We start from the raw sequence: 17,641 nt of genomic DNA, 5'->3' as shown, positions 1-17,641 counted from the left end.
CATAGCAAAGTCCCACTTTTTTTTATCAAAGAAAAAAAAAAGTCACTGTTTTTATAGCACCACTATATTTTAAGTGTTCAGACAATACTCAAATATGTAAAATATTTTTAGGCAAATCAGACATATATTATAAAATACTATAATCTTCATGGGTCAGAGTGCAATGCTTACAAAGATGACTGTTTGAGTGTGAATGATATTGCATTTTTTATAATGTGCAGTATGTTTGCATGATATTTAAGTTTAAATGCAAAATGTAATAATACCTTCTTTTTTATTTGAACAGGCCGTTTTTACACACCCAAGACATGTACTTTGTATTTGTCCAGCTGCTTTCCAGTGGCTCTGCCTGGTTTGCCATAATCATCATCACCACAGCTTGCTTATTTCTTGACGTCGTGAAGAAAGTGGTTTATAGACACCTTTATCCTACAAGTACAGAGAAGGCACAGGTATCGAGAACTGTACATGGCCATCAGACATTCTTTTCTGAAAGATTTTATTAATGGATGTGTGCCAATACATGAGCAAGGTTAATGCCATTTATTGTAGATCCAAGTGCAATTGCTGGAGTCCTATATTGTATCTTCCACAATATTCTCCTCAAGTGTGTCAAGATTATCACCAAAAAAATGCTAAATACTGTGCCAAATAATATATTACCGTATGTGCCTGCATTTTCTTAAGCTAAATGAATGCTACTTATGTAAGTGCCTAAGCGCCATCCCCCCTTTGCAATGTGAATGATCTATTTTTGGTTAATAACCAATATTTGTCATCACACTGTAATTGTGAAGTTTATTATTATTACGGTAATAAGTTTTAGATAATCATCTGCAGCCATTCATGCTGCAAGTGGCCGTTTTATATAACAAGTTCCTGAAATGCTTATACATGTGAATTCCCTGCTTCATAAATAGGCTTTTAATTCAACCAAGTCTGTTACATGTTCATAATAACTTATTAGCTTTTAACCAACCCTATAAGTGTCAGAAATTAAACAATCTAAACTTTTGAAGTGTACAAGTGTCATTTTTACACATATGGCCTGATTTTCTTCTCCTGTAGTTCTTACGTTAATCATTAAGATAACTTACAAAGGTTGCAAAATTAGATCAGAAGTGCTGGATAGTCTGGAACAAGCAATTAACCTTTATTTTTTTGGTAGTTTTGTGCATGATTTTTTTTTTTTTGTGTATTTTTTTTTTTTAATTTTAAAGAAATCCTCTCCCTTGTTTGGAAATGACAACTTATTGATGTGTTGTATATTACATACCTTTTCTGTCCATCTGTAGATGTTTCCCAACAGAGTTACATTAAGTGACGAATTCATCGCTCTGCAGCCTCTGTCACGGGCAAGGAATCAGCTGAGCAAAATTAGGTAGAGTAGGAGGGGAGGTCCTCATCCACTTTTTTTTTTTTTAATTAACTTTTTGCATGTTGAGGCTCAACTAACCAGCATTGAGATGGAGCAAGGCATGGGTATGATTAACAACCAGAGCTGCCAGCTATTCATTTTGCTCTCCATTTTTCCTGTTTTATTTTAGCAGGTCTGAAAGCCTGCAATAAGAGTGCATGTCGTGCATTAAAATCCCTGGCATGACACTCTGATAACAGGCCTACTGTGGTCGTGTTGTGTTACTTTCCTAAGCATGGTTTCACTGCTTGTCGATGAAGGAGAAACATACAATTAAAAATGCTGACTATATTTGGAGCATGCTAGATAATTCCCTGCTTCATATGGCTGTGCCATGCATTCACATCCTTTTTTATATATATTTTTTTACTTTTAATTTTTTTATTTTATTTTAGTTTTGTAATGCATATGAAGCCTGATGACAGTGTGTGTGTTGACCCCTAGGTTGTTATGTTTTTGCTATGATTGATTCACACTTTGCAACAGATTTGATGGCTGTCTAGTTATCCCAATGTTCCATTGCAGAATATTATGCCCTGTCTGAATGAACCAAAAATAATCTATTGAGAAAAAAAACACTGTCAAGTTACTTTACTCAAACACCTCTTAATAATATATAGATTTATATATTTTCACTTTCTAGTTAACAAATTTCTGAGTATTGTCACCATCAGACACTATGAAGCTATTCAGACTGCGGAAGAGACCACCCAAAATGCTTTCCTGTGTGCCGTTTATGATAGTGCCAATCCTTCTCTCTACTGATATCTACTACTGGGGAGAGTTGGGAAGCACCAATGCACATTGTATTTGGATTTTGATATTTGTATGGTTAGATTAATTTTTTTATACTATTGGGTCAATAACAATGCATTACTGCAAACCTGTAGCATCTATATGTTATTGCCCATAAATGGGATTGGGGAGATTGGAGTTGGGTAAGCCAATTGCAGATCCCGACGGGTACTGTAGGCACCCCATAACTTTGAATAATTCATTTTATGAAGGGTATTGCCTTTTATAGTCTGTGTTCTTCAGATAACTATGTACCAATGTACCAATCTAAATAGATCTATTCCTAAGTTGCCAAAGTTCTGCGATGCATCATTTAGCCATTAGAAAATGAACCTGACAACATGAATCCATCTGGAAAATAAAGAGACTCTTTCAAGACAGGTTTTCACTTGCAGCCTAATAATGAAATGCAGAATAAGACAGGGAGAAATCCTTCTGTCTAAATAATTTCTCTTCTTTCTGACAAAGTGCACAGTTGCATTTAGATCTTGCAGAGTGTATTTGGAGCATTCCATCACAGACTGCTTCGGTTCTACAGCACTTTAAATTTGCATTAAGAGGGGCCATGTGGGGGACTTAAAACTTGAGGATATACTTCCCCATAGACTGCTATGGCAACCCGGCAGTGGTATGGTGCCACAGGAGCATGCTCTATCTTTCCCTGAGTTTACGGCCGTGTCCAGCACTGTTTTCTATGGAAAGGGGAGAGGTGAACAGCGCTCCTCTCCAGTGTGCTGCCAGTATACCTTGTGTGCATGTAGCTCGAGATTGTTACAAGTTCTCCAGATTAATTGCTGCACATTTATTTTGATATAAAAGCATGTAGTGACAAATTCTTGTGGCTGCTGGAATTCCTCATTCCATTATTGAACTATTCCATAATGAATCCATAACCTGAGCTAGGGGCTAAATATTTGTGTCCTGATATTACATAACATTTAGCCACCACCATTTTACTTTGCTTTTTAGTATCCTAGATTCAGGAGTTTGGCTTTGGGTAGCACTGACCTTGGATGATAAAAATCCAGTTGTGGCTCGCAGCTGTTTCTTTCAACCTACAATTTGTCTTATTCTAGCTGAAGAAAAAGGATTTTCTCTTTTGCCGTAGTCCCTTAAGGGAATTGTCTTCATAATTAAACTATCTCTTTTCTGTTCCTTGAATTTAAGGGGAACTTCTCGCACTCTTGTCTCATTGTCTGTAGTGAATTGCTCTGCTATGACTATGATATGGAAAGGAGTCAGCGGCTCGTGCCAATTATAAAATAAACGTGCACACTCTGCATTGTAATCCTGTGAATTGAGTCAGCCGGGTGTTCCTGAGCTGACATGAGTCCATGACATGAGCACCCCCTTCCTCCTCCTTCCTGTGGTAAAGCACTTCATGCACATCTCCTGCATACACCTCCTGCTAAGCTGCTGCACACAAATGGGTATGAATATACTCGGGACAACTGAGGAACTCCAGGCTGACTGAATTCATAGGATTACAATTAATCTCATGTCAATATCATCATGCAGAATAACTCACTACAATAAATGAGGAAGTTCCTTTGGTATAGGGGAATAGATATGCCTCAAGGGTTCCCTTAAGAGGGTTTTTTTTTCCACAAAGTGCCCTTTCTAATAAAAAGTGCCAAGAATGGGACAAATATTTTGGATGGCTAGTTTAAAGGGTTTTTTCCACAAAACTAGTTAGGTCCTATCCACAGGATAGGGCCTAACTTGCTCATTGGTGGGGTCTCAGTGATGGGACCCCCACAGATCACTATAAAGGTGGTCTGATGTACCCCCTGCCACACCCCTCATAGCACCATTGAGATGGCCAGAGCAGTCGGTCTCTAAGTAGATTGCCAAGTACGTCGCTCGGCAGTCTCCGTCACCTCCAATAGAGATGAACTGGAAATCCTCTGTATGCAGGTAACAGCTGTAGTAGCTGCATGGCATCATACTTCTGCCATCTCCATATAGTAAAACCTTCTTCTAGTGTTCACATACAGTGTTGTTATAGTGTTTGTGTTCTTTACCGTCACTGCATATATTTAGCTCTTACCATGTTGTGGATTCATTTGTGCACTCTTATTTGTATCTAAGTGGATGTGCGTCCTTTTCCCTCTGTTTTATTTATTCCCTTTACTTAGTTTACTATGTTACTAAGGCTGCATTCACACGACCGCAAGGGGGACGTATATACGGCCGACGTATATACTGCCGATATACGTCCCCCATAGATGGCAATGGGCGTGCGGCGCCCTACGGGAGCGGTACGGTGCGGCACCGTACTGCTCCATGCCGCCGTGCGCCATATATCCCTGTGGAGAGGGGCGCGGTGAGCAGCGCTCTCCCCCTCCTCCTCTCCCCGCACGCTGCCGTGTGCCCGCCGTGCTACGGTACGGCGGGCACCAGTCGTGTGAATGCAGCCTAAGATGTATTTCAAAAGGAAAGAGGTCAGACTTGTCTTATCAACAAGGATTGGTGTGTGTGAAGTGTATGTCTGTGTTCTTTTTTTTGAAGCTGTATATAAATGATCTAAGCATTGTAGCAGTCATTTTACCAGAATGTTACTTTTCTGTCCCTTTAGATGGAAGAGGATAAGGGTGCAGTCAGCTCAGCATTTGACTTTGCTGAAAACGAGAACAGAGAGTCGGACAATAGACAATTGTTAGCTGATGCATCAAGCCAGCACAACACTTGAGCAGACTAGGTAGTACTCGGACTGCCACTCGTGGACCATGTGTGAAATGCACTTGATTCAGTGCTGGCATGTAATTGTCATATGATAGAAACACTGTGTTCCAGCCACATTTAGTCGCTGTAGAGGACATTACTTCCATATTTGTGAATTCATTCATTGGTGGACTTGTGCCTTAACCCACATTGTGTGCCGGACATCTAGACAGCATGACACACTAACCGTTTCCTTTGTTGACTATAGTCTAAAATAATGTGAACTTTACTGCACACGGTCGACAGTGTAAACTCTGTTCAATAACACAATTTAGAGAAAATTAACCCTTTATTCCAACAGAATTAACTAGGCCAGATTTCGGTTCCATCTTATGCTATGCAACATGTGTTACCTCATATATTCCAGACCGGATAGCCAAAGCAACAGCTATCGGTTCTAATAGCTGTTCTAACAGGTGTAGTTTTAAGTTTTGCCCTGTAATATGAAGGCTTAAATAAACTAAATCTGATGACCGGAATAGGGATACCCTCCCACCTCTGTGCAGAAGGGACAATTGACTAAACATAGAGTGCAGTACCTACACCGTTCAGTTACTTGTTTGGTTTTTTTTGTTGTTGTTTTTGCAAGTAGTAGATGATTGAAATCAATCATTTTCTATTCTTGCATGTAGAATTTACAAACAGATCAGTGCATCACCTGGAAAATGTTCCATTGATGCATTAAGGTGATTTCTGGCTAGGCGCCCCCTTATTAAGTGCCCTCATTGTAGAGCTACATTTCAGCATACTAAGGATTTTGCAACAAGGAGAAGTAGAAACTGTATCCGAGTCAGTGGGTTAACACAAGACAATTTACAGCTACGTGATTGTAAATAGCTGTATAGAATTACATATATACTGCAGTCTAGAATTGTATGACATCTTATCTATAGAGTACACGTAAATGTTGAACAATTGTCTCATACTTGATAATGCAGGCCTTATAAGGTAGGATAATGCCAAATGCATAGAACATGGAAAATGACTGGCAACATTGTAGTTGTTCGACATTTTGACACAATGACAGAGTTGGATAAATGTTAACCAACAATAAAATGTCTGTACTGTTGAGTTACTATCTGGTACATTGCAAACCTGAGGTTTACAGTCCAAAGGCAAATATTAGAAAACAAGATTTAGGCAATATTTAGGAGTGTGTTTTATAGCTATGACAATTTGTATTCTAAGGTAAACTCTATTAACCCCTTAATAGGGGAAAGGCAAATAAGATAGATTTGGCTTTATACAATATATATTTTGGCTTTTTCATATAATAACGTCTGCAGACTCTTTAAACTCTTTAGTTAATTGTTGTGCTATTTGTCCTGACCCGGTGCATTGTTAAACTGTCTCTAGTTTACTTGCATATATTATCTGGATTACCTGCATAAGACCCACCATCAGACAATGTTCTTAAAGGGATCAACATTTTGATATGAGGCAAATTTTGAATGGGGAACATGCTCCAGTGTGTTCAAATATTTCTGAGACCTTAGAGCTTCTATTTCCTTCAGCTAAATAGTGAATGAGCAGACTTGCCTGACAGCATGGTCGCTGGTGCAGTATTGGTGTGCACGATTACTTCTTTTCTTTCCCCCGTTTTGTATTATTTTCAACATACAAAATGTTTTACTATGAATGACTTCATGTCGCTGTTATTATAATTTTATCTTGTACAAAATATGATGCAGAAGCTTCTTCTTTCTACGTGTATTTTTTCTACCCCTGTCTTATTTTCCTTTTGAGACGAAATGTTTTAAATGTTTCTGTGGCTGATAACAGTATAAGTGCACTTGTAACATCCCCACTGCTGTCACGTTTCTATCTCTTCCTCAGCTTACTGAGACAGGATCAGGTATCAACTGCTTGGACTCAATGTGCTGCTACACAGGCGGGGAGACAGCGTGCGTGTCTCTTAGAAGACTGCTGGACCGAGTGATGGGCCGCTGCACTGCGCCACGGGTCACCAGGTGTGGAACCTCTCTAAATAGCCTTTGCTGCCAACGCTTCTCCTATAAACTGGAAACTGATGAGCCTGCAGCTTTAGATGACTAGGGGAAATCTTTCTTTGGGGGCTACTGAGAAATACACAGCTCATAAGTATTGATAGCAAGGCAGAACAACCTGAGATGATGAACTGTTCTTATACTTATTTCATTTCCAATGTCTTCTGTACATTTTTATGAGTAAGGCATCTGTGCTGTGTATGTCTATTACTTGTCTGTCCTTTCTTTCTGTTCTCTTGTCTGCATAATTCTGTAATGGGCAACATTTCCTTGTATGATTGAACATCTGGGGCTTTGGTACTTGTTTTGAAACAACATAAGATTATAATCTGAATATGGCATCTGAACAGGAGCTGGAAACGCTCCCTTATTTAATGGCAGTTTGTGATGAGAGAATAGAATATGCAAGTGTGATGTTCATTGTGTAAGTTACTATGTGTATATGCCATAGCTTTGTGCGTCTTTAGTTTATACAGTGTTGACATATACTGCACATTACATACTGTACCTTAGTCAGTACGTCAACATATACATACATTAATGCTGCCCAATAAACCATTATAATGTCCACGTATGATGCCTCTCTAGTGGCTCTATTGCCCTCAGCAACCAACAAGTGTTCACTTTCCATTTTCTCACTGCATTTAGATAAAAGTGCACCCAGATTGGTTGTTAATGGCAGCAAAGCCATGTTTTGATTTCTCAGGCCCTTTATACTTCATTGATGGCACCTAGCTCTAGGTAATGAGTGATGTGTTTTTAGTTATTGTTCAGCAGGTTTTGTCTTTTCCATTCCTTTTATGTATGTTTCCAATGAGCAATATGCAAGTTTATTTATTTTTTTATTATATTTAGTACATAGCTATAAAATGCATATTTTTATTTGAAATGTCTGTATGTGTAGCTCAGAGCATCAGCAAGAGTAAATATTTATAAAAAAAAAACATGTTATAAACAAATTGTAATTTTTTAGTATTCTTATCCAATATCTCCATTTTCATAAATAAATGCATCTTTACAAATTCACAAATGCTTTTTTGTGTGGCCAAATGGAAAGGCAGTTTCTGGTGGTTTGTAAACATTTTGCTTGCAACATTTCAATCTTTCACTTCTTATTCGCTCTTGATTTATAATGGTGTTTTATGGGATCTGTACCTTCGTCTTAACTCCCCACTGAGTTGTTATTCTAAGTTATTTCGCCTCCTTTTTTGCCACAGATTATTTGGAAGGCCTTCTAGTGACCTACTCGGTGTAAATTTTAAAATCGCATAAAATAAACTAATTGGGGAAAAAAGGAGATTGGAATAGCAAAACTACTCAGTGGGTTCTGTAGCTTCAAATTGATGGATCTTTAAAATGAAAATGATTAATTTCCTTTATACCATTAATTCATTTTATCTTTATACAGCAGTCACTTGTTGTCTAAGGTTTGCTATACTTTTAAGAGAGCACACATTTTTTAGCCGTTGTCTCTCTAGACCCACTTACGTGATTTATTTGGCCAATGCATGTATTCTCTATGAAGATTTTGTAATCCGTCATGAATAGACTCATCTGACATCAAGACAAATTCTGAAGACCACCACATACAGATGATTGTCTGGCACTGGTGAAGGCATCTACTGATGATTAAAAGATTAAGAGTTAAAGGGGTTGTTCAGTTTTAGAAAATAATTTACAGTTTGTACGATGAAAACTGTATATTTTCCATACATAACTTTTAGCCATGTTTTGCACACATTTTGATGGTTGCAGCCCCTAGATGTCACATTTTGGCACCAAACATGGCACCGTTACTGACATGCAATTTTTTGTGGGTGCCAACCCACGTCTTAGAGTTGTGGTAAATCCCACCCCGATATGTTTCAATTTCTCATGGTTTTCTAGATACCTGCTTGCGGTCATTGTATAGGAAACTCTGTGTACCTATGGATAAAAAACCATCCAGCTGTGCACATGACCATCCTCAGATTTCTATCCACGCGAAGTAAACTATGAAGCTTCATATAGAAGGACAGTAAGCAGAGATTGGGGAAACCTTAGGGAATTGATATAGTTTCAAGTCACTTTCATTATATAAACAATGTTTTATTTTTCCAAAAATGGACACCCTCTTTAAGAATGTAGGATCGAGACGTAACAGTAATATTCCTCCTCCAAGGTTATATCGGTTTTCTCTCAAGGCCATTTATTCCCTGACATAAGTCTGTTAATCGGTTTCATCTTTCTTTGCACTGTTTGCTATTGAAGATTGGTGTTGGGAATCTCCTCCTATAATTGTGTGGTAAATAAATCTGTAACATTTCCTGTATCATATTGGACAATATTATCTTTTCTTTTAAGAGTAATGCATGTAGGCCGTCTTGTTCTTAAAGGACAGTTGTAGCTCTCTGTAAACAGTCCACTTAACATTCATTTACACTGCAAAGTATAGTCTACACAAATTGGTTGCTGATACCAATCTCATCTGTCATTGATAACATAAAAACCTATGAAGGTTCTTTTAGGATTTTTATTGCCCCTAGTTCATTATGAAAGGAAACCTATAAAAAATTGCATAGATCTGTTTTTACCTTTAGAGTCCCTGCTTCTCCTCTTTGGGGAGAGATCCTGTAAGTGTAAGTGGACTTTTTACATGTATTGCAATTGACCTTTGCTGTTCCATTTGGTTCACGGTGCATTTGATCACTCCTTGTTAGTAATTTGAGATTGATTCCAGTCATTTTAAAGTAGCTCTCCCACAAAAATGTTTATTCTCTGACCATTTAGAAAGATTTATACAAATTGTAGTGAAGTAAATCCTCTTACTGGAGGCTTTATCCTCTTATGAGTTATCCACTCCTTTCTAGTCCTCTTGGTGTCATGTGACCAGCAATCAGTCTTTCCGAGCGACATAGCATCTTCTCTTCTAAGTATTTCTATGCTTGCACCACGGTGACTTTGTCCTCGCATACACTTGGTGCTGCAGTGCACTACATTATTCACTTTGGCTGCTGCTGGTGGAGTCAGTGTAATAGCCTGTAAAGACAGATCACACAGGGGCTAGGGTAGTGACTCGGTCTCATTAGTATAATAATACGGTAAATGTTAGTTTTAGAAGGAAGTAGCCCATGGATAAGAGAGAAGCAAGTATATTACCACAGTCACACTTCCTGGTTTATCCTGCTTGATTTCCTGCAGAAGCTGTGTGTCTACCAGACCTGCAGATTGCTAATGGATTAGCGCAGCTTTCACTATAATAGGACTGATTGTTCCACAGAAAAGCCAATATTTCCAAAGAGCCAAACTTTCTACAATTAAATATGATTATCAAGATATAGTCATGAGGAAAAAGAAGTATACCCGAATTGTATTTTAAGGTTTCCATTATCACAGCATATAACAATAAAAAATGATCATTTGAAGGTTTTAACCCCTTAAGGACGCAGCCATTTTGTAGCTTAAAGAGGACCTGTCACCTCAATTTTCGGCACCAGGAGCTGCTTACTAAAGTAAGCAGCTCCTAGTGCTTGAACAAACGCCGCTTTGTTACAGTGATAGCATTACCGGAAACCTCCGGTAACGTTATCAAACACTGCGGCACGGTATAGTGTAATCATCGGACAGCTCGCAAAGCTGTATTCATGAGGGGACGGTCTGAGGCGCTGCCTCTTCCCCAGACCGCCCCGCTCGCTCCACAGGCCGGCAGTGACTGCCGCACGCTAGGCGGCAGTCACCGCCCCTAGCTATGCCCCAACCCCACCCCCTTAATGAATACATCGGACCGCTTTGCGAGCTGTCCAACAATTACACTGTACCCCGCCACAGTGTTAGATAGCGTTACCGGAGGTTTCCGGTAACGCTATAACTCTAACACTGGGGCGTTTGATCAAGCACTAGTAGCTGCTTACTTTAGTAAGCAGCTCCTAGTGCCGATAAATTGGATGACAGGTCCTCTTTAAGGCTCAGTCCCATTTTTTGGATTCTGACTTGCGTCTCTTTATATGGTTATAACTTTTGAACACTGTTTCTTATCAAAGGGATTCTGAGATTGGGGTTTTTTTTTTTTCCGTCTCCACATGTTGTACTTCCTTTTAGTGGTAAATTTTGGCTGATAAGTTTTGCGTTTATTTACCAAAAGAAAGAAAAAATGATGAATTTTTCCATTTTAGAAACTCAAAATTATCGCGTTTTCAGGCAGATAATTTACCACCTAAATAAGTTGCTGAATAACATTTTCCATATGTCTACTTTACATTAGACACATAGATTATCGATTTTCCGAATTTACTATTTTGGGGATGAATACTGTTTTGAATGACATTTTTGTATATTTAGCATTAAAACCCCTATATAACCAACCTATTTTCAGATCTGCACCCCACAATCAGAAACAGCTTTTAGGAAGATTGTTAACCCCTTGAGATCTTCATAGTAATTGAATCAAAATGGAGGTGAAATTTAGAATGGTCAAATTGTGCCCTTATACATTTAGCCCTAACATTTACACATTTCCAAAAGATAAAAAGAGAAAACCCACCTTACAATTTGTTATGAAATTTCTCCCGATTACAGAGACCCCCCACATGTGGCCATTACTTGTTGTAGGGGCGCACGGCGAGGCGCAGAAGGGAAGGAGCAGGCTGATAAGTCTTTGCTGCATATTGTAGAAAACACTTGCTGGTAATCGGTTTCAACCTATCCATCAGCGTCGGCGCATCTTGGTGAGGATAGTCGCTACCTGTGACGTCATTGGGGAGGGGGGGGAGCACGGCGATTGGTCACCATGAAAGTCTTGGGTCTTCGTCTCGTTTTAACCCATTAATTACAATATGCGATCAGCACATTGTAATGAATAGAGATGAAAATCCCCATATACTGCCATACTGCACTATGGTAGTATATGGTAGGATCGATCAGACATCCTTGGGTTAAAGTACTCTAGGGGGTCTGAAAAATAGTAAAAATAAAAATTCAAATCGCACCCTTTCCCTAGAACTGATATAAATAAACAGTAAGAATTATAAACACATTAGGAAAAAGAATAGAGTAGACCTGTCATTTGGGGCACACAGTGAAATCCAACCCCACATGAAAACGCCATAAATGCGTTTTTCCACCAATTTCACTGCATTTGGAATTTTTTTTCCTGCTTCCCAGTACACTGCATGGAATATTCAATACCATGACTATTAAGTGCAATTTGTTACGCAGAACACACAGCTCTGTACATGGAAAAATTAAAGTTAGAGATTTTTGAATGTGGGGAGTGAAAAATGAAAACGCAAAAATGTACGGTTGAGATAACTTCTTTTTTTCTTTGGATCAGTACGATTGCAGAGATGCCCCATCTATATACCATACATATTCAAGTATAATCCTAGTTTTTCAGCACAAAAAAAATGTGCTGAAAACCCAAACTCTACTTATATTCGAGTTAAAAAAAAAACAAAACACTGTATTAAAAGAATCCCATATTCTGACCCCTCTAGCTTTGTCAGACTACATTCTATGGAGCTGTGTAAGGTGTCATTGTTTGCTGGACAAACAATGACAAACTGGCTAACAAATACTTACATTGGGCTAAACAATTGCTTCTCTAATATAATTGCTGTTGTCTATCCTTCTCAGTATTGTCACTCCTGATTGTGCCATACTTGCAAACTGACAAAATTTCTGCCATTATATTGCGCCTTTTAACAGATGTTTAAACAGATGTTGCGCCTTTTTAAAAAAAAAAAAATTGCGCCTAATAAGACCCAATAAAACTTTGTGACAAAGACAAGGTGCAAAAAGTTCTCAGGGAAGGGGGGAATAAGATAAATGATCCCCATTGTTTCACCATTGTGTCCACATTTTTGTTGAATAAATAATTACATTGTGGATATTTTTTCATTTATTTACCGGATTTACAACTACATATTTTATTCTAATGTATTTATGTTCTGATTTAGTAAAACCATAGAATTCAAAGAGGGTATACTGTCTTTTTCCTATGGTTCGTCATAAGGTGAATGTATAGGTCAATTTAAAAGATGTCAAGTACACTTATGCTTTAATTTATGGATGATTTTTTTAAAGGGGTTTTCCTGTGGATAGGGCCTAACTTGCTATGTGGGAAAACCCCTTTAAGTCTAAAGGAAAGTGTAAAGTAATTTTATTGATGGAGGTTTCTAGATTGCCCATTTGTTTCTTTTTGTTGCTCTAGATCTTGGAGTGAAATGGATCCCTACTATTCAAATGACAGAAGTATCTTGACTCTTTCGGCCATGGATTCAACTACATGCTAAATGGCGGCTCTTACTGATTAGTAATGTGGTGCCAGTTCTGCTGTACATTACAACATTTTCATATTTATTACACCTGAAATACTTGTCTTGTATCACAACATACCTCTTTATTCTGGAAGTGTAAGTCGTCTTGGGTCACCTGACCTCAGAATAGGGGTTTTCATTGACATGTATATTTTTGTTCCATGAAGGTAGAGAGAGCCATAAATTGTCTACACAAGACCTGCAACAGTACATACATCAACGTCATGCCTCTGTCTTACAATGATCAAAGATATTTGTTTTCTGATATGTCCCCTGTTATCTTATTCCTGTGCAATATATTTTGTCTAGCTAATGCAGGCATGTTGGTTAACTAGCCATTCTTTTATTTTTGTTACTCTCTTTAAGCCAAACATGCAGTTATTGGGTAACTGGAATGAAGGTGTCTGGTAATAGTGGTTTAGACAATGACCTTGGTGCTTAGAATTTCCCCCCTGTGTCTTTTAGATATATTGTGTTATGGTAGGGCATTTTTTCATGGGCATCATAAAAGTGTGGTTTAGTGTTCGTTACAGCTGCAGCATCTGGATCTCCTGCAGGAATTTTAAATTCAATCTTTATGATGAAAATGTTGTACAGATGAAATGCAGAAGATCTGGATGTTGCAAACGTAAAATGGACCATTTGACTGTATTACATCTGAGTGAAATGGCCCTAATGCAACCACAGTGGGGAGTTGTAGCAATGTCAGAGTTTTGTAGTATGTCAGAGTTTAATATTACGGCCCACACTTATCATTCTATTTCATCTTTGCCTTGAGCGGTTTACTCCAAAATATTGTTGTGGCTAATATCTTCTGAAATGGTTAAAGGGGTTGTCCACTTTCAGCAGATCATTGAAAATGAGTAATCATAGCTGTGTGATACTAATGGCTCGTGCACCTGAATGTCTATCTCGTGACCATAAGCAGAAATCTTGACACTCCAAAACATACTGTTAGGTTCCTTAGATTGTGAGCTCCATTGAGGACAGGGACCGATTTGGCAAACTGTGTCCAGCGCTGCGTAATCTGTGTACGCTATATAAATAATTATTATTGAAAAGAGACAAATGATACATGAAGTATATTGGAAAACTGTATAACATTTCCTTACACAAACCATATCAATTGTTTGCTGAAAGTGGACAAACCCTTTAAGCATTTGCACCAGAAATTATAGCCATTTGTACCATGCTTGCCAACGTGTAAATAGGGTAAAGGGTCACTGAGGCTTGCTGGTTTTTTAAGCCTTTTGCCCAGGAGTGATTTTTTTTTTTTTTAATCCAACAATCTTTTTCCATGCACTTGCAGGATTTACCAACCTAGAACAGACAGTGATTCTAACTTGGCTCTGGTGAATCCTGCAAGGGCTCAAAGTGAGAATCAGACAAAATGGTAAATAATAAATGACATAATGATGAAAAATGGGAAAGAAGTATTGCCAATTCGCACAGGTCTTAAAAAATAGGAATTGAAATGTTAGAGCATCATAGCTTGCATCAAAGTGTGGTGCCATAAGAGATGGGGATAAGTGTCTGATCACTGGGGATCCAGGTATGTGTCCTGCTTGATCTGCCCTTCATTTACATCCATGGTTCTTCCAAGGCAGCTGTCCTCAAAGACCCACAGAAATGAATGGAGCTCAGTGTTACATACAGCAGTGGTTGGGCCTCCATCATTCAGACACTCATCCTTTATTTACTAGTATCTACAGTACAAGCTCTTTGTGTCATTATTGATAAGTGTGGGCTGGAGTTTGTTTAGGTTAGGAAAAACTGCTCAATACATGCAGCAGCTTACATTGCACTAATTAAACTTTCCAACAAATTTGTCTGAATGTTAAAGTCAAATATAAGTTGTCATAAAGTGTTACCTTTGCTGTCTACTAAGAACTACTATATAAATATGCATATGAAACATAGAAGCCACAGCCATAACAAAATCTCTAGGGGCCTTCTTAAGACGAGTGTCATATAGAAACGGCTGAATACAATTTTTTACAGCTTTTGTACTGGAGTTAGGGCGGTTTCACACGCGGTGTGATCAGTCCTTACACATATGTTACAAATGTTCACTGAAATGTTACATCATTCCATAGTGTTATTATTGTATGTATATACATATTAAATTGGCATTTTCCAACAATCCCTATATAATATATGCTTGTTACCCTCATTTTTATTTTCCTTCCTGTTCTCCCAATATATCTGTCCATAGCGAGGTGTAACACACATTCAGTAATTTACTCATATGTCATATGCCATTGTTGTATGTACTGGGAAAACAAGAAGAAAATTAAAAACAAGGATGGGGACTGGGACTTGTTGCCTTGAAGAAAAACCCTTTAAAAACTGGTAGGAATCAGCACTGACAGTAAATAAAAGGGTAAAGGTTCTTGAGAGTGGAACCAGTGTGTGGTTGCTCCTCTTTGGTAGTTTTCTGATGAGGTGGTATCATTATTTTTATTTTATCACAGAGGTGAACCGAGCCTTAAAGGGGTTGGACACTTTACCTCATGTTTTATGTAATGTGTGTGCAAGGGGAAGGGGGGCAGGATATTAGGTAATTTACCCATATACATTTAGTAATAGTTCTGCTCTGCTTTTTTGATAAAGTGAAGCCTCTTGTCTTCTACATGATCAGCCAGACATTCCTGACCATAAAATGGCTGCAGATGTGATCTCTAATTGTCCATAAGCAATTGCCCTTATGATAGTATTCATGAAGATCAAGGTCCTAGCAAGGTGATAGTTCATGGACAGATAGAGATCACATGACCCTCTGCAGCCATTTTATGGACAGAAATGTCTGACTGATGAGATAAAAGTCAGGAGGCTTCACTTTCCATATCAAAAAAAGCCAAGCAGACCTTTTAAAAGGATTGGAGGCAGGATATTCGGTAATTTACCTCTATCCATCTAACACACTTATTACACAAAACAAGAGGTGAAGTGGCCAACCCCTTTTAATTATATTCTATTTATTTTGCGTTTAAATTTTTAGTCATTACAAGTTAGTTTATACCAGGGATAAAAACCAAAAATTTTTGTTTTTCCTTTTAGGGTGTGGTCACTCACTCTTCTTGTATTGCAGTATGAAGCAGAAGGGCAAGGGGCCTGTACCAATCGCATCTGTGTACCACTTGTTGTGCATTGTTTACACTGGAAAACACGTGGTAATACTTACCCATCACATGTGATTCAGTCCAAACCCAGATGCGATTGTCACACACTCCTAGTTGCACTGCGTTCCAAATTGTTGTGTCCGTGCCCTTGTGCTTGTTACCATCGTGTCAAATTGTCACTATTCCACAGGCCAAAGAGAAATGATTTCATCTTGATGTTGTAGAAGTCCTTTACTCTTCTATTTTTTTTATACAACAACCACTAAAATAGTTCCAATGCTCAGGCAAATATTTTTTTTTTAATTGATTTTTAATATATTATGTATACTTTGCAACATTGTTCTATCCCAAAGATATGCCACTATGTTTACTGCATATTTTATTAAAATGTTTACAGCTTAGACAAAAATATTTCCTTTTTATTGCATGTTTACTTTATTTTTCAATTAATGATTTGTTAAATTTGATCCAGTTACTCCTATTCCATCAGTCCTGAAAGCCCGGGATTGCCTCAGTGATGGCAGAAATTACCTGGTGTCTTTCCATTATATCCTAGATGGTGAGGGGGTGGACATACAGAACATGGGTCTATTGTACAGATGTTACAATGTCTTTAGTCATGTTGCATGCACTACTTTTTTCTCATCTGCAGTCTGCTCTCTCCAATGCAAGACTATGGAAATACAAAGAAACATTGACTGCTTGTGACCTCATCCATGTACACTTGGTAGAGGTTAGCAGCATCTGATGTAGTAGCAGAAAATGAACACAATAGAAAAACAACCACACAAGAAACACATGTCTGGAAATGCTATGCATTTCTTTAGTGTAGGGGTTGACACACTTCATAGGTTCAGAAGCTACTACTGAAGCATGCTATGTCTTCTAGCATATCTAAAAATACATAAAACCAACACCCTAGCACATATGTGTAACCCATTCCTGAAAATATCTTGAATTACCTACAAATAACTGCAATTCCTGTGAATACTTGCACCCTCAGCTCTTCCAGATCAGCCCTGTTAGTAAGTCTGTACTGTACAAGTTTATGTCTGTACATTATACTTATCTCACATGTGATTTCCCAGCCAAATTGCTCTGTCAGTAGAGTATCACTATAGTACTTCTGCTGCTCTCATTTTCCCACAGTCTGATGGATTGGGATTACGAAGCGGAAGCTCCCTAAAAGTCAGTTTGTCATTCATAAAACAACCCTATAACAATGCATCATCAGTAGATCCTCATCCTAACATTTTGAGGATGCAGCCCTTTTTGGATTTTGCA

At 38.2% G+C, this 17,641-nt stretch overlaps 1 protein-coding gene across 8 annotated transcripts in view; it reads left to right on the top strand.

Annotated features, from left to right (window-relative positions):
• Positions 1 to 16,746, top strand: part of ATP11B (ATPase phospholipid transporting 11B (putative)) — an 88,487-nt gene extending 71,741 nt beyond the window's left edge. For 2 of the 8 annotated variants that reach the window (XM_072142721.1, XM_072142724.1), the window contains 2 exons: positions 287 to 452; positions 6,773 to 9,253. In XM_072142721.1, coding sequence (XP_071998822.1) covers positions 287 to 452; positions 6,773 to 6,991 — 385 coding nt within the window. In that variant the 3' untranslated portion in view covers positions 6,992 to 9,253. Of the gene's footprint in view, positions 1 to 286; positions 453 to 1,295; positions 1,382 to 4,790; positions 4,914 to 6,772; positions 9,254 to 13,129 lie in introns of those variants that run through there. The other 6 variants (XM_072142727.1, XM_072142728.1, XM_072142723.1 and 3 more) reach the window with 6 other exon arrangements.
• The last annotated feature ends 895 nt before the right edge of the window (positions 16,747 to 17,641 follow it).

This window comes from Engystomops pustulosus, chromosome 3, assembly GCF_040894005.1.
Source record: "Engystomops pustulosus chromosome 3, aEngPut4.maternal, whole genome shotgun sequence".
Lineage (NCBI taxonomy): Eukaryota > Metazoa > Chordata > Amphibia > Anura > Leptodactylidae > Engystomops > Engystomops pustulosus.
The sequence above is the reverse complement of the archived record's forward strand: the minus strand, read 5'-3'. Positions and strand labels throughout refer to the sequence as shown.